At 43.8% G+C, this 24,851-nt stretch overlaps 1 protein-coding gene across 2 annotated transcripts in view; it reads right to left on the reverse strand.

Annotated features, from left to right (window-relative positions):
- Nucleotides 1-24,851, reverse strand: part of LOC110533380 (follistatin-related protein 4) — a 237,142-nt gene that overhangs the window by 14,622 nt on the left and 197,669 nt on the right. Inside the window, exons 7-13 of one of the 2 annotated variants that reach the window (XM_036989741.1) lie at nucleotides 22,037-22,203; nucleotides 7,536-7,656; nucleotides 6,069-6,230; nucleotides 2,823-2,957; nucleotides 1,806-1,832; nucleotides 941-1,059; nucleotides 231-380 (exon numbers count right to left, since the gene is read on the reverse strand). In XM_036989741.1, coding sequence (XP_036845636.1) covers nucleotides 231-380; nucleotides 941-1,059; nucleotides 1,806-1,832; nucleotides 2,823-2,957; nucleotides 6,069-6,230; nucleotides 7,536-7,656; nucleotides 22,037-22,203 — 881 coding nt within the window. The remainder of the gene's footprint in view (nucleotides 1-230; nucleotides 381-940; nucleotides 1,060-1,805; nucleotides 1,833-2,822; nucleotides 2,958-6,068; nucleotides 6,231-7,535; nucleotides 7,657-22,036; nucleotides 22,204-24,851) is intronic. The other variant, XM_021617518.2, reaches the window with a different exon arrangement.

A 24,851-nucleotide genomic window follows, 5' to 3' on the forward strand; every position in this document is an offset into this window, starting at 1 on the left:
CTTCTTTACCCTCCACCCCCCCCTCTCTGCTCCCTCTCCCTCTCTCTGCTCCCTCTATTTCCCTCTCTTTGCTCTCTTTCTTTCTTTCTCTCTCTGTTTTCACTCTCTCCCTCTCTCTTCTTGTGGTAAAAATAATGACTTTCATTCAAGCCATCATCCCACTGTTGGTGGAAGCTTCGGGGGACGGACCTCTAAACGGCTTATAGAGAAGATTAATAAAACCAACCAACCTGCACCACTTTCTGGGCCTGGGTGTCGATGAGCAGCAGGCGTTTCTGAAGGGGCTGGGTGACGTAGATGTATTTATCTCTCACACTGACCGCTGAGGACCATGAACAGTGCTGCGGGGACACACCTTCACTTTTAGGGCACATTTCCTCCTGGAGAAAGAACGGGATGGAGGGAGAGAAAGAAGGAATGAAGAAGAAGAATTGTGAATCCACAGTCACTCCACACACTGGACCATATTCGAAGAGTGGCCCTCTCTCTCTCACGCATACGGCAGAGAAAATGCTGTTTACAGCAGCAATGGGCTAACACATGACTTATTGAGTTTGTATCGATCTGTAATACAATTACAGCAACCAGTAAAACTTCAATCCCTCAGAGAAACAAGCCACTTTTATCAACTAAAGCCCATTGCTTCGGGAGAGTGATGTTCTCTAGTATATTACAGACGTGCAGGGTTACCGTGAGCTATTGACCTGGGGTCTTTGACTAATGGACATGAGTAATCCTATAACATTTAGTGAACGGAGGGCACATTTCCTAGCAATGTATTGTAGTGGAGTGGGGGGGACCTCTGTATATCTGTAAGAGTGAGGCTTTGTCCATATGTATTGGTAGTACATCTTCAATATCATCTCAAGTCATAAAAAGTCCCAAAACACCTGCATTATTATCTTCTACAGCCAGTACATAGATTGACAGGAAGACTTACATAGCTGGCCACGATCCTCTCTGTGGGCTCAATGTGTTTACGTATCTCACACTCGCTGGGCTGTAGCACGGTGATGCCCTCATCAGAGAACACATAGAACATGTTTCCCACGCTCAAACCTGGAGAGTTAGGAAATCAAAAGAGCTTCTGCTGACGTTCTCACATTCAAAAGCCTTACAGAAAATACACACACCCTGTTAGCAGCACCTGAACTAGTCAATGACTGATGGAGTTGTCAGGAATTTTCAGTGCAGAGTCAGTGACTGTGAACAACATGTCTAGCGAATTCATTGTGAGACCGCCTTTGGAACCTTGATGGCCGCTATGATCCCGAGACCCAACATAATTAGACAACAGATTGATGCTTACAGGGACAAGGACATGCAGCAAGGCTGTTTATGCTGTGGAAAAGCATATTGTGATGGGATGTCAGGTAACATTGTATAGGATAACCAGATACAATCAAAACCTTGAGTGCTGCTGACACGGTCCTGATGTGACATTACGGCTGGTGATACTGTCTGTGTACAATCAGTATCAGGGCTGGACAAGATTCAAACAATGGGCCTCTCTCTACTCTCTAATCAGCCATAAATGTTCTCATACACATGTTGTGGTGTCACAACTAGATAATAGAGGAAGAGTTATGTGTGCTGAAATGTGGTCCAGCCCAGTATAAAAACGGTTTGCATTTTTGTTATATTTTCATGGTCAAGTCTTGTGAAACGTTTTCAGCAAGAAAATATACACATAATGAATATAGAAAATGAACAAACATTCAGAGGAATATTGGTCCATTATAGAAGTGAATTGAAAAGAAAAGAAAAACTGGTACAAAGTGTTATACAACAGTATATTTCAGTACCTTCCTCCCTCCACAGTATGTTTGCAACTGCAGCATCAGCATCAGAATGACAGAAGAGAGAGGGAAAGAGGGAGAAAGGGAGACAGAGAGAGAGGGAAAGAGGGAGAAAGGGAGACAGAGAGAAGGAAAGAGGGAGAAAGACAGACAGAGAGAGGGAAAGAGGGAGAAAGAGAGCCAGAGAGAGGGAAAGAGAGAGAAAGGGAGACAGAGAGAGGGAAAGAGGGAGAAAGAGAGACAGAGAGAGGGAAAGAGGGAGAAAGAGAGACAGAGAGAGGGAAAGAGGGAGAAAGGGAGACAGAGAGGGAAAGAGGGAGAAAGGGAGACAGAGAGAGGGAAGAGGGAGAAAGACAGACAGAGAGAGGGAAAGAGGGAGAAAGAGAGCCAGAGAGAGGGAAAGAGGGAGAAAGGGAGACAGAGAGAGGGAAAGAGGGAGAAAGAGAGACAGAGAGAGGGAAAGAGGGAGAAAGAGAGCCAGAGAGAGGGAAAGAGGGAGAAAGGGAGACAGAGAGAGGGGAAGAGGGAGAAAGACAGACAGAGAGAGAGAGGGAAAGAGGGAGAAAGACAGAGAGAGAGAGGGAAAGAGGGAGAAAGGGAGACAGAGAGAGGGAAAGAGGGAGAAAGACAGACAGAGAGAGGGCGGGCGGGAGAAAGAGGGAGAGATACCATGTCATATCAAGTCATTTCAGAAAAAGTGGGACAGAAACACATTTAGCAAGAGTGATTCTTTACAGACGCAGAAATACTTCAATTAACACAATAACATAAATGTAACCTTGTTGTTTTTTTGCATTTCACACAATCTAAACCCAAAGGCTGTAAAAACAAAAGTCACTCATATTGTTTTCTTTTATACAGAAAGATACCATATAATAAAGTGTAAGATTTTTCTTAATTGTATGCCAATATACTGTAACATTGTGCTTATTACTGTATACATTTTCATTGCCAAAAATAACTTGTGAAAATCGCGGAGGCATTTTTCCATGTTCTACTTGAAGTAAACTCTCAGTCACTTACGTGTCTTTCTAGCTGAGTCCTCCACAAACAGAGACGATATGTCCTCGTCCACCCCCACCTCGTTCTTCGCAATGCAGGTGTAGGCTCCTGTGTCCTCATAGCGTACGCTGCCAATGTGGAGCTCGCTCCCATTCGCTGTTACAGATGAGTCTCAGCTCAGCCACATGTTTCTACACCGGTACACATTTTCCATGGCTGTTTCATCCTCCCACCTAGCAATACACTCACTGTGTTTTTCTAAATGAATGAACAAAGCTAATCTAAGTAGCCAACTAACTATGTACCCACGTCTCACTAACACAAGCCATTGAAGCCTGAACCCTTGTTATGACAACACAACAACCCTTCCTCAAAATATCCTTTGACTGAATCCTCTCTGTTCTGTTCCCAGTGTCAGGGGAAGGTGATATATCTCAGGACACAGTGAGTGCTATCATCAGAGAGAGTCAGCGCTCTGACGGTACAACTAGAGTGTGTGTGTTTGTGTATGTGTATTCGTCAGGTTTTAAGCAAAGGTGATATATCTCAGGACTCAGTGAGTGCTATCAGAGGCAGCAGAGGCAGCCCTAGATCTCTGACACTAGCCCTTTGTGATCTATGGCTTGTTCTCACACTCACATCCATCCCTCCTCACCCTCACGCTGCTGCAGTGTTGCCTTGATCACAACAAAGCAATTTTCACAACACTGCAGCAGGAGTGAAGGACGCCCGTGTCAGACAGCTGCTTTCACGCGCCGTGTCAAAGATCATGTGCCAGTCTTTCACGTTCCTCCTCTCATCTCTCCCTCCCTCTCTTTGTCGTCTTTGATCCCCCTCTCTTGATCTCTTTCCATGTAACTCCTAAATGTGAACTGGCAGGCAGAGGAGGATAATTTCATAGTGCTGAACAAGACCTGACAGAGCCAGGGTCTGAGATAAACCCTGGGCCAATGTGAACAACTTTTACAGGCACCAATATACACATAATGCAATATACATTTTCTTCATTCTCATTTAGAACAATGGATTTTACTGAAAATTCTACCACCTGAAAAGCACACGTTTCTATTTGAACTGTCTATTTGTGTGAAATGCACAGATAAATGGGTAATGTACTGTAGCCTTCCCTTCATCTTGGCAGCATCAGTGAGTACTGTAGCCTTCCCTTCATCTTGGCAGCATCAGTGAGTACTGTAGCCTCCCCTTCATCCTGGCAGCATCAGTGAGTACTGTAGCCTTCCCTTCATCTTGGCAGCATCAGTGAGTACTGTAGCCTTCCCTTCATCTTGGCAGCATCAGTGAGTACTGTAGCCTTCCCTTCATCTTGGCAGCATCAGTGAGTACTGTAGCCTTCCCTTCATCTTGGCAGCATCAGTGAGTACTGTAGCCTTCCCTTCATCTTGGCAGCATCAGTGAGTACTGTAGCCTTCCCTTCATCTTGGCAGCATCAGTGAGTACTGTAGCCTTCCCTTCATCTTGGCAGCATCAGTGAGTACTGTAGCCTTCCCTTCATCTTGGCAGCATCAGTGAGTACTGTAGCCTTCCCTTCATCTTGGCAGCATCAGTGAGTACTGTAGCCTTCCCTTCATCTTGGCAGCATCAGTGAGTACTGTAGCCTTCCCTTCATCTTGGCAGCATCAGTGAGTACTGTAGCCTTCCCTTCATCTTGGCAGCATCAGTGAGTACTGTAGCCTCCCCTTCATCTTGGCAGCATCAGTGAGTACTGTAGCCTTCCCTTCATCCTGGCAGCATCAGTGAGTACTGTAGCCTCCCCTTCATCCCCACAGCATCAGTGAGTACTGTAGCCTCCCCTTCATCCTGGCAGCATCAGTGAGTACTGTAGCCTCCCCTTCATCCTGGCAGCATCAGTGAGTACTGTAGCCTCCCCTTCATCTTGGCAGCATCAGTGAGTACTGTAGCCTTCCCTTCATCCTGGCAGCATCAGTGAGTACTGTAACTTCCCTTCATCCTGGCAGCATCAGTGAGTACTGTAGCCTTCCCTTCATCCTGGCAGCATCAGTGAGTACTGTAGCCTTCCCTTCATCCTGGCAGCATCAGTGAGTACTGTAACTTCCCTTCATCCTGGCAGCATCAGTGAGTACTGTAGCCTTCCCTTCATCTTGGCAGCATCAGTGAGTACTGTAGCCTTCCCTTCATCTTGGCAGCATCAGTGAGTACTGTAGCCTCCCCTTCATCCCCACAGCATCAGTGAGTACTGTAGCCTCCCCTTCATCCTGGCAGCATCAGTGAGTACTGTAGCCTCCCCTTCATCCTGGCAGCATCAGTGAGTACTGTAGCCTCCCCTTCATCCTGGTAGCAGCAGTGAGTACTGTAGCCTTCCCCTCATCCTGGCAGGATTCGTGAGCTCCACAAGACCAACATTAGCCTTAGTTCCAGAGGGGAAACTAATCTAATTCTGAGTTGGAATACCTATATACTGATCCAATGTTCAAATATTCTGCCAAATAAGCTGAGAGTATAACTCTGGAAAACGGCTTCATTCTGTAGACTCTTATGTTTGAGCACCCTGTTAAACCTTTACAAGATATAAGGGTATTTTCAGATCTACCCCAAATAGCAATTAAATTAACATCCTGGAATCCAGCTCCACGGATCTGCCAAGTCTAAACTGGGCTGTGAGAGTGACAGTTGGCAGATCTGTGACGCTGGATTGCAGGATGTTAATGTATATATGAACCTTGCAGAGCCTCCCTTGTTTCAGCTGAATCTGAAGCCTGATAACAGGCTATTACCACAGGTAATGATCCACACACAGCCTGTAAACTGCCATCTAATGAGGGTTACTACATAAAAGACACTCTCTTGTGTCCCCTCAGAAATTGAATTTCCCGTTCAACTCTCTCACATGGCAGGCTGCTGTATAATTCATTTTCACACACTGTTGTTTTATCTTTTTCTTTATCGTGTTCTTCAAAGGCTTGGATTGGATATTTACTCTTCTAAAATCAGTGGCTGGCAAAATAACAATAATCAAAACGGTGACCCTAAACTCGGATTTGGCAACACAGGAGGGTGTGACACAGAATGAGCCCGTAGTATAGCAACACCTCCATGGTTCCCTTCATAATGGTGTTTCTGCTAAACAGGAGTTGCTGTGATGGTAATAACAGGGTGCGGCTCAAATGGCACCCTATTTCCTATATATGGCCTATGGGCCCTTGTCAAAAGTAATGCACTATATAGGGAATAGGGTGTAATTTAGAACACATACAGTCTTGTGTGGGCAGGAGTAGCCTGGTGCCTTACCGATGAGGGAGAGCTGCTTGGAGGGTCTGGGCTGCAGGTCCATGCCGTTCTTCAGCCACAGAATCTTAGGGTCTGGGATGCCGTCGGCGTGGCAGTGCAGGCTGGCAGACACACCAGGCTCCTGGGCCTGCGTCTCTGGGTAGACCAGGATCACTGGGGGAACTGAATACATAGACACACACACACAAAGAGATAAACATAGCCACAATAGAGTGGAGTCAGAGAGGTATAATTACACAGGCACAGCAGGCAGAAAGGCTTTCATTTCACACCAGTACCACACAAAATCACACATAGCTACAGGCACTGCGTTACAACAGAGTCCAGCGCAAATGTTTATAACACCAAATAAGACCACTATTGAAGGAAGTTAAGAAGGTGAATCTGAAGGCACACACAATATAGGAGAGGCAAGAAAATCCACTTTGTTGAGCAGCCTCAGTCATTATTTACATGTGAAACACTTCATATCCAAACACAAACGCATGGTAATTGTCTTCGAAGATAACCTGCCTTTCAGGAAGCAAACATTTCCCTCCCTCTTCAACTGAATGTCTCAGATGCAGCTGTATCGTTTTGCAATTAGCCTAAATCCTGCCTTACAACACACAATCACGCCTATAATCCTTGTTAATTGAAAATCATTTCAGGCTATTTTTGTCTATGCATATCTGTGCGTGCAGTGAAATAAAGCTCGGGAAATTGAGATTGTCATCTTTGATTTGATACAGTACAGACGGTACAAACGGCTCTCCCAAGGTCCTCAATGAAGAGGAAGGCCCGGTAATCACACGTAGTCTCAGCAAAAAAAGACGTATGGGAATGATTTTGTAGAGCAGTGTGTTTTGCTAAGTGCCTGCAGCCAGCCCCTCTGAGCTGATTCCTGCTGGCTATTTGATGTACTGTAGATATAACACTGTACATGCTCAGGGTGGAATCATCTGAATAGAGTGAGTAAAACACCATGGGTATAGACTTGATTTGCTTTCTATGATAATATGTGGGACATGTTGAAAACAATGGCATGTTTTGTGATTGGAACACTGTTTTTGCCAAGAGAGTCTGAGACAGGATTTGAGGCAGGGGTTGGTTGAGACAGGGTTTGAGGCAGGGGTTGAGACAGGATTTGAGGCAGGGGTTGGTTGAGACAGGGTTTGAGGCAGGGGTTGAGACAGGGTTTGAGACAGGGATTGCCAGTCCTGACCCTGGAAGGTTCATAATCCACGAAAGCATCTAACGTTTTGTTATCTATTCAAACTAGTTGTTATCCATTCAAACTATTTGTTATCTATTAAAACGACCTGTTATCTATTCAAACTATTTGTCATCTATTCAGAAATCAACAACAAAAAAAGGAATTTAACATTGAACGCAGTGATGCACTGCTACACATTTAGTCAGGTCAGAATTCTGGTGAACACATGCCATCAAATGACCATGAAATGTCAAGTATATGCCATTACTAACCATTCACCTGCAGTACATGGGTCTGGCAGAGTTCTTCATATCCATACGCATGACAGCTGTAGTTCCCCATATGGATGGTTGTCACCTTGGTGATGTAGAGGGAGCCGTCATCACCAAAGTCCTATTGGGGGAAGAGGAAGGTGGCAGTGGAAGATGGTGAGGGAGGGAAGAAGGGAGGGGAGGGATGTGAGGTAAGGGAGGAGGAAAAGGAGGGAAGTTAAGGGAGGCAGGGCAAACAACAGGGGACCACGGAGTGATGAGAAGCATATAGACCATGAATCAACGTGGTCCCTGGATGTTGGGACGGGCATGGGGATTGGGGCCCTGTCGTCACGCTCAATCAGTCTGATAAATAGGAAGGGTTAAAAATACAAAGAACATTAGAGTGATTAATGGAGCCAGTTGTTGTTTTTCAGGATGCACAACTCACTTGGGGTTTCAGCGAGGCTTAAGGAGGATTAAGACACTAAACAGTGGTGTCCCAGTATGTGGCGGACTGACAGTGTGCAGATGTGTGGAGTTAGCTACCTTAATAACCAAACACATCCCTCTCTAAACAGAGACTAAAGACTTGGAGTTTATTGCCGCAAGCAATCGTCCCACTACGTGCTTTAAGAAACTACTGCTTCTCATTAGGCTAGCGAGATGGGAGTGGATGAGGACAGAATGGTCTCTATATTTTAAGGTGAGGAAAGGTACTGAAGAGGAATTACTTAGGACGGACATTAGAAAGGCTTTACGGAACATATGAAAACAGTAGACACTGCTTTAGAGAATAATTACTGTACAGCAGGGTTTCCCAAACTCGATCCACCTTATAGTTTCTGCCCCAGCATTACACAGCTGATTTAAACAAGTTTTGACTATTTGAATCAGCTGTGACGTGCTAGGACAAAAAACTAAATGTGCACCCAGACGGGGCCCCCAGGAAAATCTATCCTACAGCGTTTATCCATATAAGGGATAAGGGTTTATCCCTATGGGGGACAATCATTTAAATTGTGGAGTATTAGCAATAGTAAATAAGAGTCTGGTAGCAGAAGTTGCGACGTGTAGCATGAATATGTGTTGGTGTGTGTGTGCATGTGTGCATGCGTGTGTGCGTGAGTGCAGAGAGTCAGCATAGGTGGTAAGTCCAGTTCAAGTGTTCAGCAGTCTGATGGCTTGTAGACAGTTTCTATCTCTGAGCCTGTTGGTATCAGACCTCATGCTCTAATACCGTTTGCCTGATGGTAAGGGAATGAACAGCTCGTTGCTGGGGTGTGTGGGGTCCTTGATGGTGGGCCTTTTGGTCGTGGATTGAGCAATTCCTGTACCAGGTTGTGATGCAACTGGTCAGGATATTGTCGATGGTCTAGCCGTAGTATTTGCAAAGGACCTGGGGTGCCATGCCGAATTTCTGCCTTAGGAAGTAAAGACGTTGTTGTGCCCTCTTGACAAGAGTGGTGGTGTTGTTAGTCCATGTCAAGTCCTCTGTGATGTGGACGCCGAGGAACTTAAAACTGCTGACTATCTCTACTGCAGTCCTGTTGATGTGGATCAAGGCATGTTCCCTCCTCTGCTAACTGAAGTCAACAATCAACTCCTTTGTTTTTCTGATGTTGAGGGAGAGGTTGTTGTCCTGGCACCATAATGCCCGTCGTCTTACCTCCTGCCTATAAGCTGACTCATCGTCATTGTTAATCAGGCCTACAGTTGTGGTGTCGTCAGCAAACCTGATGATGGAGTTGGTGTTGTGCAAAGCTACACAGTCGTGGGGGAACAGGGAGTACAGCAGAGGGCTGAGGACACAGCCCTGGAGGGCCCTGTGTTAAGAGTCAGCATAGAGGAGGTGTTGTTGCCAATCCTCACAGCCTGTGGTCTGCTCATCAGGAAGTCCAGGATCCAGTTACAGAGGGTAGGTTCCAGACACAGGGCTCTGAGCTTGTTGACGAGCTTGAAGGGTACAATTATGTTGAATGCTAAACTGTAGTCAATAAACAGCATTCTCACATAAGGGTTCCTCTTGTACAGATGTGAATAGCAATGGAAATGGCATCTTCCATAGATTTGTTGGAGCGGTAGGCAAATTGGACTGGGTCCAGTGTGCCTGACCTTGAAGTGGCAAGCCTCTCAAAACACTTCATGTCGCCTTGGTTTTCTTGGACACTGGAACGATGGTAGTCACCTTGAAACTAGTAGGGATTACAGCCTGGGAAGGGAGAGGTTGAAGATGTTTGAGAAGACGCCTGCCGGTTGGTCAGCTTTGTGAATATTCACTCTTTTGAGAGTTTTCCCCACGTCAGCCTTGGAGAGTGAAAGCACATGGTCTGGGAGGGAGGCTTCGGTAGGCACCACACAGCTGGATCATACATTTCCAATGATTGTCTTAGTGTCAACATGTTGTGACTCAAATTACAGACCTCATGCACCTCCCGGGTGGTCAGAGTCCAGAGTCCAGAGATTCTGGGTTCGAGCCCAGGCTCTGCCGCTGCCGGCCGCGACCGGGAGGCTTCATGGGGCGACGCACAATTGACCCAGCGTCGTCCGGGATAGGGAGGGTTTGGCCAGCAGGGATATCCTTGTCTCATCGTGCTCTAGCGACTCATGTGGTGGGCCGGACACAGTGCACGCTGACCAGGCCGCTAGGTGTACGGTGTTTCCTCCGGCACATTGGTGCGGCTGGCTTCCGGGTTGGATGTGCATTGTGTCAAGAAGCAGTGCGGCTTGGTTGTGTTGTGTTTCGGAGGACGCATGGCTCTCAACCTTCGCCTCTCCCGAGTCTGTACAGGAGTTGCAGCGATGAGAGAAGACAGTAACTACTAAAAATTGGATACCATGAAAAAGGGGTAAAATATCTATTTTTTAAATGACGGACCTCATAAAGGGAAATTTGTTATTGTTCAAAAAAACTGATTGAATACAGTGTAGTGGCTGTACACTTACAGTTGAAGTCGGAAGTTTATATACACCTTAGCCAAATACATTCAAACTCAGTTTGTGATGGCAACTCCAATACCTTCACTTTGTTGTCCTGAAGACATTTTGCCACAACTTTGGAAGTATGCTTGGGGTGATTGTCCATTTGGAAGACCCATTTGCGACCAAGCTTTAACTTCCTGACTGATGTCTTGAGATGCTGCTTCAATATATCCACATCATATTCCCCCCTCATGATGCCATCTATTTTGTGAAGTGCACCAGTCCCTCGTGTAGCAAAGCACCCCCACAACATGATGCTGCCACCCCCGTGCTTCGCGGTTGGGATGGTGTTCTTCGGCTTGCAAGCCTCCCCCTTTTTCCTCCAAACATAACGATGGTCATTATGGTCAAACAGTTCTATTTTTGTTTCATCAGACCAGAGGACATTTCTCCAAAAAGTACGATCTTTGTCCCAATTTGCAGTTGCAAACCTTAGTCTGGCTTTTTTTTATGGCAGTTTTGGAGCAGTGGCTTCTTCCTTGCTGAGTGGCCTTTCAGGTTATGTCAAAATAGGACTCGTTTTACCGTGGATATAGATACTTTTGTACCTGTTTCCTCCAGCATCTTCACAAGGTCCTTTGCTTTTGTTCTGGGATTGATTTGCACTTTTCGCACCAAAGTACTTTCATCTCTAGGAGACAGAGAACGGTCCCATGGTGTTTATATTTGCATACTATTGTTTGTACAGATGAACGTGGTACCTTCAGGCGTTTGGAAATTGATGCCAATGATGAACCAGACTTGTGGAGGCCTACAATTCTGAGGTCTTGGCTTTTTTCTTTTGATTTTCCCATGATGTCAAGCAAAGAGGCACTGAGTTTGAAGGTAGGCCTTGAAATACATCCACAGGTACACCTCCAATTGACTTAAATTATGTCAATTAGCCTGCCAGAAGCTTCTAAAGCCATGACATAATTTTCTGGAATTTTCCAAGCTGTTTAAAGGCACAGTCAACTTAGTGTATGTTAACTTCTGACCCACTGGAATTGATACAGTGAATTATAAGTGAAATAATCTGTCTGTAAACAATTGTTGGAAAAATTACTTGTGTCATTCACAAAGTAGATGTCTTAACCGACTTGCCAAAATGATAGTTTGTTTACAAAACATTTCTGGAGTGGTTGAAAAATGTGTTTTAATGACTCCAACCTAAGTGTAAACTATACACATAAAGAAGCATGGTATTGTTTCATACATTTTTCATTTTAGTTTGTATTTAAAACGAAAAACCACCCAAAATGTTCCTTCTATCTTTTCACCCCTTATAAAACAGTAATAGCTCTGTACTGTATTCATAATAGTCTTAGCGGAAAATCATTTTAAGATGTTTGAAGGTTAGCATAATGGATTTTTCACAGCAGTCCCAAACGGCGAGTAAAAGGCCTGTTTGACATGCTCATTACATGTTTTTATAGTATAATTGTTTTTGGAGAAAATAGAGAAAACGCATGAATTATTTTGGTCCCGCTTTCAATGACCTGCAGTTTATAAAGGCTTCATTAAGCCTTCATAAACACTACATATGTGTTATGAATTGTCTATAACAGTATGCCATGCTTTAAAGGGTTCATAAATGTGGCATAACTGTGTGACATAAACACCCATGTCAAATGTGACATAAACCTGTGCTTTATAAAGGGTGGCAAAAGCCCCGCTTAATAAAGGCCTTATCAATCATATTAACTTGAGGGATTTACAAAGCATTTATAACCGTGTTATGCATCTTGGTATTGGTAGAGCGCTGCAGCGTCAGGATTCCCGAGACCACCCATACGTAAATATGTATTCACGCAAGACTGTAAGTTGCTTTGGAATAAAGGGGTCTGCTAAATTTGATATATAATATCATATTTCATTAAACCATTTCTAGGATGGCCCAACTTCTTTCCCTCTTGGGTGCCTAGTCAATATTGGACCTGACCTCAACTTCCCACAAAATGCTGTACTGCAGGATGACGCACACTCTAAAGTTCAGTCATGCACAGCAAAAGACGTTGTTAGGGCCTTTTAAAATCAGTTTCTATTTTTTGCCAACTTCAGTTTTTTTTGTTTTTGTTTTTGCATCTTTCTTTTCCCCCCATATTTTTCTGGTTTACCAGTTTTTTCACTGTTGTTTGGTTAGCAGGTTTTCTGTAGTGCAGTAAGCCACATGTGAGTAAAAGGCCAGCAACACTTTGTATTATTCAGAGCCCGATGAAGTGACACCATACATACATTCTACAGACGCTACCGAGTATTTCCTACAACGCTTTTACTGCAGCTCCCAGAAACGTTTTTTTCTAAAAGCCTTTTCTAAAATTGATGAAATAATTGTTTCCCCTCATCAATCTACACACATTACCCCATAATGACAAAGTGAAAACCGTTTTTTTTTGTGCAAATGTATTAAAAATAACAAACAGAAATACCTTATTGACATAAGTATTCAGACCCTTTGCTATGAGACTCAAATCGAGCTCAGTGGAGATGGGAGAACCTTCCAGAAGGACAACCATCTCAGCAGCACTGTACCAATCAGACCTTTATGGTAGAGTGGCCAGACTGAAGCCACTCTTGAGTAAAAGGCACATGACTCCTCGCATGGAGTTTGCCAAAATGCACCTAAAGAATCTCAGACCATGAGTAATAAGATTCTCTGGTCTTATGAAATCAAGATTGAACTCTTTTGCCTGAATGCCAAGCATCATGTGTGGAGGAAATCTGGCACCATCCCTACGGTGAAGCGTGGTGGTGGCAGCATCATGCTGTGGGGATGTTTTTCAGCGGCAGGGACTGGGAGAGATGAACGAAGCAAAGTACAGCGAGATCCTTGATGAAAACTTGCTCCAGAGCGCTCAGGACCTCAGACTGGGGCGAAGGTTCACCTTCCAACAGGACAACGACCCTTAGCACACAGCCAATGCAACGCAGGAGTGACTTCGGGACAAGTCTAAATGTCCTTGAGTGGCCCAGCCAGAGCTCGGACTTGAACCCAACCCTGTGCAGCGACGCTCGCCACGCAACCTGACAGAGCTTGAGAGGCTCTGAGGAGAAGAATGGGAAAAAGTCCCCAAATGTAGCGTCATACCCAAGAAGACTTGAGGCTGTAATCGCTGCCAAAGGTGTTTCAACAAAGTACTGAGTAAAGGGTCTAAATACTTATGGAAATGTGATATTTCAGTTTAATTTCTTTAAATACATTTTCTAACATTTCTAAAAGACTGTTTTTGCTTTGTCATTATGGGGCATTGTGATATCATTATTATTATTAGTATTGTGTGTAGATTGATGAGAGGGGAAAAACAAATTATTACATTTAAAATCCCCAAATTCCATGACCCGGAAGTACTTCTTTAGTGTGGCTCATGAAACACTGATCATGTGGATCAAATCAAATGCCCCACTTGTGCTTCCACTGGAGAGCGAAAGACAATTAAGTTAATGTTCATTTATTGTCATTTAAATGAGTTCTTAGTAGTTAAGTGTTGAGTTAGATTACATACTGTAGCTGCCTCAATCGTAATGTGTAATGACTTCACAGCAATTGCTAGCTAACCAAAATCCCCCTAGAATCAGCCAAGTCTCATAATCACGTCATGAGATTTGTAAATGAAATAGGAATATAATATTACGAATTGAATAGAGTTTCCCATCTTTAATTATAAAAAAATTAATATATATTCAACCTTTATTTAACTAGGCAAGTCAGTTAAGAAGAAATTCTTATTTACAATGACGGCCTGCCAAAAGTCAAAAGGCCTCCTGTGGGGACGGGGGCTGGGATTAAAAATAAAAAATAAAATAAAAATATAGGACAAAACACACATCATGACAAGAAAGACAACACAACACTACATAAAGAGAGGCCTAAGACAACAACATAGCAGGGCAGCAACACATGAAAACACAGCATGGTAGCAACACAACAGGACAACAACATGGTAGCAACACAACATGGCAGCAGCACAACATGGTAGCAGCACAAAACATGGTACAGTACAAACATTATTGGGCACAGACAACAGCGCAAAGGGCAAGATCGTAGAGACAACAATACATCACGAGAAGCAGCCACAGCTGTCAGTAAGATTGTCCATGATTCAGTCTTTGAATGAAGAAATGGAGACAAAACAGTCCGGTTTGAGTGTTTTTTGCAGCTCGTTCCAGTCTCTCTCTGCAGCAAACTGAAAAGAGGAGTGACCCAGGGATGTGTGTGCTTTGGGGACCTTTAACAGAATGGGACTGGCAGAACAGGTGTTGTATGTGGAGGATGAGGGACAGGTATACAGAGATGACCAGTTTACAGAGGAGTATAGAGTGCAGTGATGTGTCCTATAAGGAGCATTGGTGGCAAATCTGATGGTCGAATGGTAAAGAACATCTAGCCGCTCGAGACCACCCTTACCTGCCGATCTATAAATTATGTCTCCGTAATCTAGCATGGTTAGGATGGTCATCTGAATCAGGGTTAGCTTGGCAGCTGTGGTGAAAGAGGAGCGATTACGATAGAGGAAACCAAGTCTAGATTGATCCTTAGCCTGCAGCTTCGATATGTCCTGAGAGAAGGGCCATGTACTGTCTTGCTACACTTCCAAGTACTTGTATAAGGTGACTACCTAAAGCTCTAAACCTTTAGAGTTAGTAATCATACCGGTGGGGAGAGGGCATTCTTCTTACATTACTTTTGTTTTGGAGGTGTTCAAGACAAGGTTAAGGGCAGAGAAAGCGTGTTGGACACTAAGAAAGCTTTGTTGTAGAGCGTTTAACACAAACTCCTGGGAGGGGCCAGCTGAGTATAAGGCTACCAACCGCATATAACCAGATGAGAGAGCTTCCTAATGCTTGAACTATGTTGTTGAGGTAAATTGAGAAGAGTGTGGGGCCTAGGATCGAGCCTTGGGGTACTCCCTTGGTGACAGGTATTGGCTGAGACAGCACATGTTCTTTCTTTATACACTGCACTCTTTGAGAGAGGTACTTAGCTAACCAGGCTAAATACCCCTCAGAGACACCAGTACTCCTAAGCCGGCCCACAAGAATGGAATGGTCTAGCGTATCAAAAGCCAAGTAAATGGCCAAGTAAATAAATATAGCAGCACAACATTGCTTAGAATGAAGGGCAATGATGACATAATTTAGGACCTTTAAGGTTGCAGTGAAACACCCATAACCTGAGCAGAAACCAGATTGCCGTGAGAATACTATAGACATCAAGAAAACCAATCAGTTGATTATTTTTCCAACACTTTTGATAAACAGTGCAAAATGAAAATTGGCCTATAACAGTTAGGATCAGCTTGATCTCCCCCTTTAAATAAAGGACACACCATGGGATCCTCACCAGAGAGGAGAGACAGGTTAAAAAGGTCAGAGATAGGCTTGGCGAGGATAGGGGCAGCAACCTCAAAGAAGAAAGGGTCTAAACCAGGGGTGTCAAAGTCAAATGGACGGAGGGCCAAATAAAAAAATCAGCTACAAGACGAGGGCCGGACTGTTCGAATGTTCATTGAAAAATTTTTAAATGACGCATATAGTCTAGTGAACCTAATTGAACCTACTGAAAACCTAACAAATATATTACAATATGATCAGATAAATAAAGCAATATTTTCTTATGGCTCTGTCAGTAATCTTTAATTTTCAACAGACACAAAAGACAAATTTCCTTTATATAAATATCCCCATAACATGAACATTAAATGAAAGAAACCGGTATTCAAGGCACCATCAGTAGACTATATTTTCTATTTTAGCAAAAGTGGGCTAAATTTACTTCAAAGAAAAAACAATAATAGCAATTTTCTATCATCCACTCAACTGAAATATTTTTAAAATATAATTGGATTGAAATACAAAAAAATAAAGTGCAAAAATCTATTAATCAAAAACAACACTTTGTTTAAGGAGAAGTAACATGCAGTGAAAACAAATATTAAATTTTAACTTTTAAACTTGAACTGAGTAAAAACTCTAAATATGTGATTGCACAGTAATGTTCACTTGTTTGAGGTTGAGGGTGATACTTGGTGGTGTCCCATCTTTTCCACAAGTTCATCAATGTTCGGGGTAAGGCTCTGAGCTGAAGAAATCCTCAGAATTGAGTGGAGGTGTTCAGCAGTAAGTCGACTTCTGTGTGATGTTTTGTTCAGGTTCATCAAAGAAAACAGTTGTTCACACAGGTATGTGCTGCCAAACATAGACAACGTTTGAGCAGCCTGGATGCGCAGCTGGGGCATTGTGCCGGGGAGGAAACGGGCGAACTCCGCAGCACCCACTGCCGCATATTTTGCCCTCAGTGCATCATTGCATTGGAGGTCAATCAACTCCATTTGGAGGTTTGGTGGTGAGCTTTCCACGTCAACAGCAAATGGGTTACCGAGCAGTTCCAACCTGCTTTTTTGTGCTTCAAAGTCAGCAAATCGGCGTCGAAAGTCAGCGGCAAGCATACCTATTTTATCAGCCAACTGTGTGCTCGGGAACGCACTGGTAGAGAGCTTCTCTTTCATGGTCTGGCAGCTGGGAAAGTGGCTCAAATTTTCTTTCCGCATCTGCGTCTCCCACAGAGTCAGTTTGGTTTTAAATGCCTTCACTGTACTGTACATATCAGAGATGACACGATCCCGACCCTGCAGCTGCAAGTTTATTGCATTCAGATGACTCGTAATGTCACACAGAAAAGCCATTTCACACAGAAACATTTCGTCTCGGAGTTGTGTTGTGTCTTTCCCTTTGCTGTCCAAGAACAGACAAATCTCCTCACGAAGCTCGAAACATCTTTGAAGCACCTTTCCCTGGCTTAGCCATCGCACCTCTGTGTGATAAGGCAAATCACCATGCTCCGTTTCTAACTCCGTCAGAAATGCCTTGAACTGGCGGTGATTCAAACCTTTGGCTCTGATAAAGTTAACTGTGCGCGTGATGATGCTCATTACATGCTCCATTTTCAAGGCTTTACCGCACAACGCTTCCTGGTGTATGATACAATGATAAGCTGTCAGCTCACCTGTCGCGTTTTCCTCTTGCATCTTTTCCCGTATCTTCGCCACCAGTCCGCTCCTGTGTCCACACATCGCAGGTGCTCCGTCGGTTGTCAAACCCACAAGTTTTTCCCAAGGCAGCTCCATCTCATTTACACATCTTGACACCTCTTCATACAAATCATGCCCCGTAGTTGTGCCATGCATAGGACGTAAAGCCAAAAACTCCTCTGTCACGCTTAGGTTGGAGTCCACTCCGCGGATGAAAATTGACAACTGGGCAATGTCAGAAATGTCGGTGCTCTCATCCACAGCCAAGGAATATGCAATAAAATCTTTTCCCTTTTTCACAAGCTGCTCTTTTAGATTGATGGACAACTGGTCTACTCTCTCGGCAATGGTGTTTCTGCTCAGACTCACATTTAAAAAGAGTTGCCTTTTTTCTGGGCAAACTTCGTCACAAACTTTAATCATGCAGTTTTTGATGAAATCCCCCTCCGTAAATGGCCGGGCTGATTTAGCGATCTCTTCTGCCAAAATAAAACTGGCCTTGACAGCAGCCTGGCCTTGTTTTAATTCCTCTGCCTTTTGTAGCCTTTGTTCCATGTCCATATTCTTGTTTTTGTCCGCGTGTTTCATTTCATAATGTCGTCTCAGATTATACTCTTTCAGTACCGCCACACTTTCTCCACACAGAAGACACACAGGTTTTCCAGCTACCTTCGTGAACATATACTCCGACTCCCACCTTGTTTGAAACCCCCGGTTCTCAGTATCCACCTTCCGTTTTGCCATTTTTGATGGGTATCTGAAAGTTAATTTTACTGTGATGCTGACGACTGCTGTGCCAATAAATATTGAAATGAAGCAGCCTACTGCTCGGTGCGTCACCTTTGCATTGTGGGAAATGTAGTATTGGTGCGTGTAAAAGATCTGCGGGCTGCCGGCTTGCTGCGGGCCGGTTCTAATAATAAATCAAGATCATCCCAGGGGCCGTAAAAAACCTTCTTGCGGGCCGGATGTGGCCCGCGGGCCTTGACTCTGACATATGTGGTCTAAACCATCTGAACCAGATGTTTTTTTGGGGTCAAGTTTAAGGAGCTCCTTTAGCACCTCAGACTCAGTGACCGCCTGCAGGGAGAAACTTTGTAGCGTGGCAGAGGAAAAAGAGGGAGGAGCATCATGGCTAGTTGCATTAGAAGAGGTGGGAGATGAGGAAATATTGGACGGGCAAGGAGGCATGGCAGAGTCAAATAGGAATTGTGACTTAATGAAGTGGTGATTAAAGAGCTCAGCCATTTGCTCCTTGTCAGTAACAACCACATCATCAACATTAAGGGACACGGGAAGCTGTAATGAGGTTGGTTTATTCTCCAAATCTTTAACCATTTTCCAGAACTTCTTGGGTTAGACCCACAGAGAGAGAACTGCTCCTTAAAGTAATTAAGTTTGGCCTTCTGGATAGCCTGAGTGTACTTATTTCTAATTTGCCTGAATGAGAGCCGGTCAGCCTGAGTATGCGTGTGCCGAGCGATTTGCCAAATGGAATTCTTGAGGTGGAGTAACTCTGCCAGATCATGGTCGAACCAGGGGCTGAACCTGTTTTTAATTCAAATTTTCTTTATGGGGGTGTGTTTGTTCACGACACCACTGAAAATATTAAAAAAGAAGGTCCAAGTGTCTTCGATAGAGGGGATCAAGCTGATTCTATACCAATTTACAGATGCCAGATCATGAAGGAAGCCGCAGCACATAAATGCCCTTAGCCTTTGTCAAACCATCTGGATAACTTTCTTTGTTGTTACCAACATGCAGTATCTCCATCAGGAAGAGAGGTTGAAGATATCCCTCTAGTGGTGTGGGGGCTGTGCTTTGGCAAAGTGGGTGGGGTTATATCCTTCCTGTTTGGCCCTGTCCGGGGGTGTCCTCGGATGGGGCCACAGTGTCTCCTGACCCCTCCTGTCTCAGCCTCCAGTATTTATGCTGCAGTAGTTTATGTTTAGTTTATGGGGCTAGGGTCAGTTTGTTATATCTGGAGTACTTCTCCTGTCCTATTCGGTGTCCTGTGTGAATTTAAGTGTGCTCTCTCTAATTCTCTCTTTCTCTCTTTCTTTCTCTCTCTCGGAGGACCTGAGCCCTAGGATCATGCCTCAGGACTACCTGACATGATGACTCCTTGCTGTCCCCAGTCCACCTGGCCGTGCTGCTGCTCCAGTTTCAACTGTTCTGCCTTATTATTATTGGATCATGCTGGTCATTTATTAACATTTGAACATCTTGGCCATGTTCTGTTATAATCTCCACCCGGCACAGCCAGAAGAGGACTGGCCACCCCACATAGCCTGGTTCCTCTCTAGGTTTCTTCCTAGGTTTTGGCCTTTCTAGGGAGTTTTTCCTAGCCACCGTGCTTCTACACCTGCATTGCTTGCTGTTTTGGGGTTTTAGGCTGAGTTTCTGTATAGCACTTTGAGATATCAGCTGATGTACGAAGGGCTATATAAATACATTTGATTTGATTTGAGAGGCAAGATCCATTTGTCTGCCAGCTCAGCGACAAGCTACACTATTCACAGCCCTGTGTAATGTTCAATGTAATTGCATTGCTGGACTTTTTGAAACTTCATGTATTTGTAGTTTTTTTTATGTACAAATAAAAATGAATTTGTTTGAGCTGTTAGTGATAATTCCCTAAGTTGTAATACATTTGTGTTGACCTCATTAAGCCTTTATGTGTGTTATGACCAAAGGTTTCTGACTTTATAGTAAGTACAGCACCATTTGATATAAGGCATTTATGTACGTGTTATAAAATGACCAAAGGTGTCTGACTTTCAATTAAGTACAGCATAATGTGATATAGAGTCTTTATGGATGGGTTATGAATGACCGAAGGTGTCTCACTTTGTGTGTGTGTGTGTGTGTATGTGTGTGTGTGTGTCAGAACCAAGATGATTTGGAGTAGTCCAACCTGAGACTACTGCACCATGTAGTCCTCTTCTGTTCCCATGCTGGAGACCAGGGCTTGATTACAACCTGTTACAATGGTGCCAAAGTTTTGTGGCTGATCTTTCAACAGGGGAGTGGGTGAATGTGTCAAAGGTCTGACTGGGCCCAGCACAGCAAGGTATGGCTAGTTTTTGTTTGAGTGCATATTTGTGTAATTAGGTTCCAGAAGAAAGATACTTTCAATTTCTTTAGGTTGGGTAAAGTATTATATTTATCCTTATCCACTGATTCTTCGTCTGGTCTCTTCTCTGCACCTGGGTCCAACCTCACCATGTCACAGCGACAAATCACACACAAGGCCTTCAATCAGTATGCTTTCTATTCTTTGTTCTTCATTGAGATGCAGTGGTATTACACAATAGCAGGCAACACTTCCCATGCAGACTCTAAGCATTAAAAGGGTGTAACACTGCCTAAGGATTACATGGAAACACATTATGCTGAAGGGCACATTTCTCATCGTGCACACCTTCATGTTCGTAAAAGTTATTATTTATAATCATTCATTAGTGACAATTGTAATTGTCTTCACACACTATTTATCACTGCATAACCTAACTCAATGGAAACAGTAGTAGTCTCATGTTACACAGAGGACCTTGTTTTCTCCCACTTCCTTGTCCTCAGCGCGACCCCGCCTAAGCACATGCCAGTTGTCGTGCATGTCATTGTTTATTGGCTCTCTGGCCAATTCATTAACATTCAATTAGAGAATTCTAATTAGCTGGTGGATGGATAAACACAGTCCCACGCTGTCAGCTGTGCAGTTGAACTAAACAGCTCACCGCCACCGCCGCTATATAGTTCATTAACCACATGCAGCCAAGCCCAATTCCCATGCATTGCCATGCTGGGATTTGCAAAAAATAATCATTTTAATATGGTTTGTGCTCTTTGAGTTCAGCAAGACACCTGGCAGAGCTCCTGAGACCCAAATCATTACATTATTTACAATTAGAACCAATGATTCAAAGCAAGAGGAAAAACACAGGCCTGTTTGTTTTGTTTTTTAAACAGGCTGGGAGAAGAAGATGCATAAATTGGGTTAATGGGAATTAGCATTTCTTACTTATTTTCTGTGAATCTTTATCGAACATTATTGATTCATTGTTTTAAACCAATGTGAAGAGCCCCTGCTGAGACATGTTCTGATGATGATCAAATATTAATCAAAAGCCCAATTATAAATGTCTTAAAAGCAGCGTTTCTAAAAACACCACACATTAAAGTTCACAATGTTGGACACTTGTTCAATGTTTCACCTTGAAAAGCCCCTTTAAATGTAAAGTTGGAAAAACTCACATCTGCAGTTTTGGGGTGGAGGCCTCTGCTTGTGTTAATCACAACCATATTTTGTAGGGTTAGCATGAGCAAATAGGCTCATAGTAGCATGACTTAATTCATGTCAAAACACGATATGTAGCTTTACAACTTAAAGGGTATGTTCAGCATTTTCTCTGGGGCCATGGACTACTTTCAGGGTGAGGAACCATTTAATATCAAGATTTTACAAAGCAAATGACTGAACTTCCCCTTTATACCCTCTGAAACAGCCAATGGCTCCTGCCTAGGACTCACATTGATATCCTCCAGGTCCAGGAAGTTGAGTATTATCCCATTCCTCTTCCAGATGATTGGTGGCCGCAGCGTCCCCTGGATGGCACAGGACAGCACGGTGCTGAGGCCTACCGTTACCGTGGAGATGCTCATTCTCTGGTCCTCAGCCAAGCTCAACTGAACAACCTCTGTAGGTATATATATATATATATATAGTGAGAGAGAGAGAGAGAGAGAGAGAGAGAGAGAGAGAGAGAGAGAGAGAGAGAGATTTACATAGAACAAACAGCAAAAACATATACATGATCAAATACAAATCTTAGAATCAACTATTAAAGACCACCAGAACCCATTGGATTCGACAATTACCTCGAATGAACCCTCCAACCCAAAAAGACCTGTGGTGTTGATGATATCCTCAATGAAATGATAAAATATACAGGCAACAAATTCCAATTGGCTATACTAAAACATAATCCTTAGCTCTGGCATCTTCCCCAATGTTTGGAACCAAGGACTGATCACTTCAATCCACAAAAGTGGGGACAAATTTGACCCCAATAACTACCGTGGGATATGCATCAACAGCAACCTTGGGAAAATCCTCTGCATTATCATTAACAGCAGACTCGTACATTTCCTCATTTAAAACGATGTACTGAGCAAATGTCAAATTGGCTTTTTACCAAATATCGTACAACAGGCCATGTATTCACCCTGCACACCCTGACAAACAAACAAACCAAAACAAAGGCAAAGTCTTCTCAAGCTTTGTTGATTTCAAAAAAGCCTTTGACTCAATTTGACATGAGGGTCCGCTATACAAATTGATGGAAAGTGGTGTTGGGGGAAAAACATACGACATTATAAAATCCATGTACACAAACAACAAGTCTGCGTTTAAAATAGGCAAAAAACACACACATTTCTTCCCACAGGGCCATGGTGTGAGACAGGGATGCAGCTTAAGCTCCACCCTCTTCAACATATATATCAAACGAATTGGCGAGGGCACGAGAAAAGTCTGCAGCACCCAACCTCACCCTACTAGAATCTGAAATCAAATGTCTAGTGTTTGCTGATGATCTGTTGCTTCTGTCACCAACCAAGGAGTGCCTACAGCAGCACCTAGATCTTCTGCACAGATTCTGCCAATCCTGGGCCCTGACAGTAAATCTCAGTAAGACCAAAATAATGGTGTTCCTTAAAAGGTCCAGTCGCCAGGACCACAAATACAAATTCCATCTAGACCTAAACATAAGCGCCACAGGTAACTTCCACAAAGCTGTGAACGATTTGAGAGACAGACCTAAAAGGAACATAAAATTAGACATACCAATTAGGATCTGGCTAATAATACTTGATTCAGTTATAGAACCCATTAGGCCTATATGGGTCCGCTCACCAACCAAGAATTCACAAGGGACAAACACCAAATTGAGACTCTGCATGCCATATTCTGCAAAAATATCCTCTGTGTACAACGTAGAACACAAAATAGTGCATGCAGAGGAGAAATTAGGCCGATACCGGCTAATTATCAAATTCCAGAGAAGAGACGTTAAATTCTACAACCATCTAAAAGAAAGTGATTCCCAAACCTTCCATATCAAAGCCATCACCTAACAAAGAGATGAACCTGGAGAAGAGTACCCTAAGCAAGCTGGTCCTGGGGCTCTGTTCACAAAACACAAACACATCCCACAGAGCCTCAGAACAGCAACACAATTAGACCCAACCAAATCATGAGAAAACAAAAAGATAATTACTTCACACATTGGAAAGAATAAACAAAAAAACTGAGCAAACTATAATTCTATTGTGGCCCTAAACAGAGAGTACACAGTGGCAGAATACCTGACCACTGTGAGTGACCCACACTTAAGGAAAGCTTTGACTATGTATAGACTCAGTGGGCATAGCCTTGCTATTGAGAAAGGCTGCCGTCGGCAGACCTCGCTCTCAAGAGAAGACAGGCTATGTACACACTGCCCACAAAATGAGGTGGAAACCGAGCTGCACTTCCTGACCTCCAGCCAGAGAGAGGGGGTGGAGAGAGGGGGGGTGAGAGAGAGAGTGGGATGGGGGAGAGCGAGAGAGAGAGAGAGAGAGAGAAGGGGGGGTGGTGGGAGAGAGAGGCAGAGAGAGAGACAGAGGGAGAGAGAGGGGTTGGAGAGAGAGAGAGGGGGGTGAGAGAGAGAGAGAGAGAGAGGTGAGAGAGAGAGAGAGAGAGAGAGAGAGAGGTGAGAGAGAAATTAAAGAGATGAGTTGGTGGTGGGACTGAAACAAAGCCAGACTTTATTCATCACAACACAGAACATACAGTAAAGCATATAAACACAGCCATGTGAGAGAGAACAATGTCTGATCTGAGGACGAGACCATGTGAGAGAGAACCCACTTCTGATCTGAGGACGAGACCGTTTGAGAGAAAACGATGTCTGATCTGAGGACGAGTCTGTGTGAGAGAGAACGATGTTTGATCTGAGGACGAGACCGTGTGAGAGAGAACGATGTCTGATCTGAGGACGAGATCGTATGAGAGCGATTATTAAGGAAGATTTACATTCAGCTGACTAGCGAATCCAATTTGTTTCACCTTTAAGGCACATGACAAAGCACTGTTCTCGAGTGTCCCTAAGGCCCATAACTATACAGGAAGGAGGAGAGAGAGATGATAAGGGGTGGCAGGTAAGAATGTCATATATATGACTAAACGACAGTGGGACAATATTGGTTGGGTTCTTAAGGAAGACTGTAACGCTGCTCGTTCATGCAGCTTATTCATGCTGCTTGTTGGTTAGCGACTGCTCCTGCTACCTGTTTCTCCCTAACT

Source organism: Oncorhynchus mykiss, chromosome 10 (assembly GCF_013265735.2).
Source record: "Oncorhynchus mykiss isolate Arlee chromosome 10, USDA_OmykA_1.1, whole genome shotgun sequence".
Classification (NCBI taxonomy): Eukaryota; Metazoa; Chordata; class Actinopteri; order Salmoniformes; family Salmonidae; genus Oncorhynchus; species Oncorhynchus mykiss.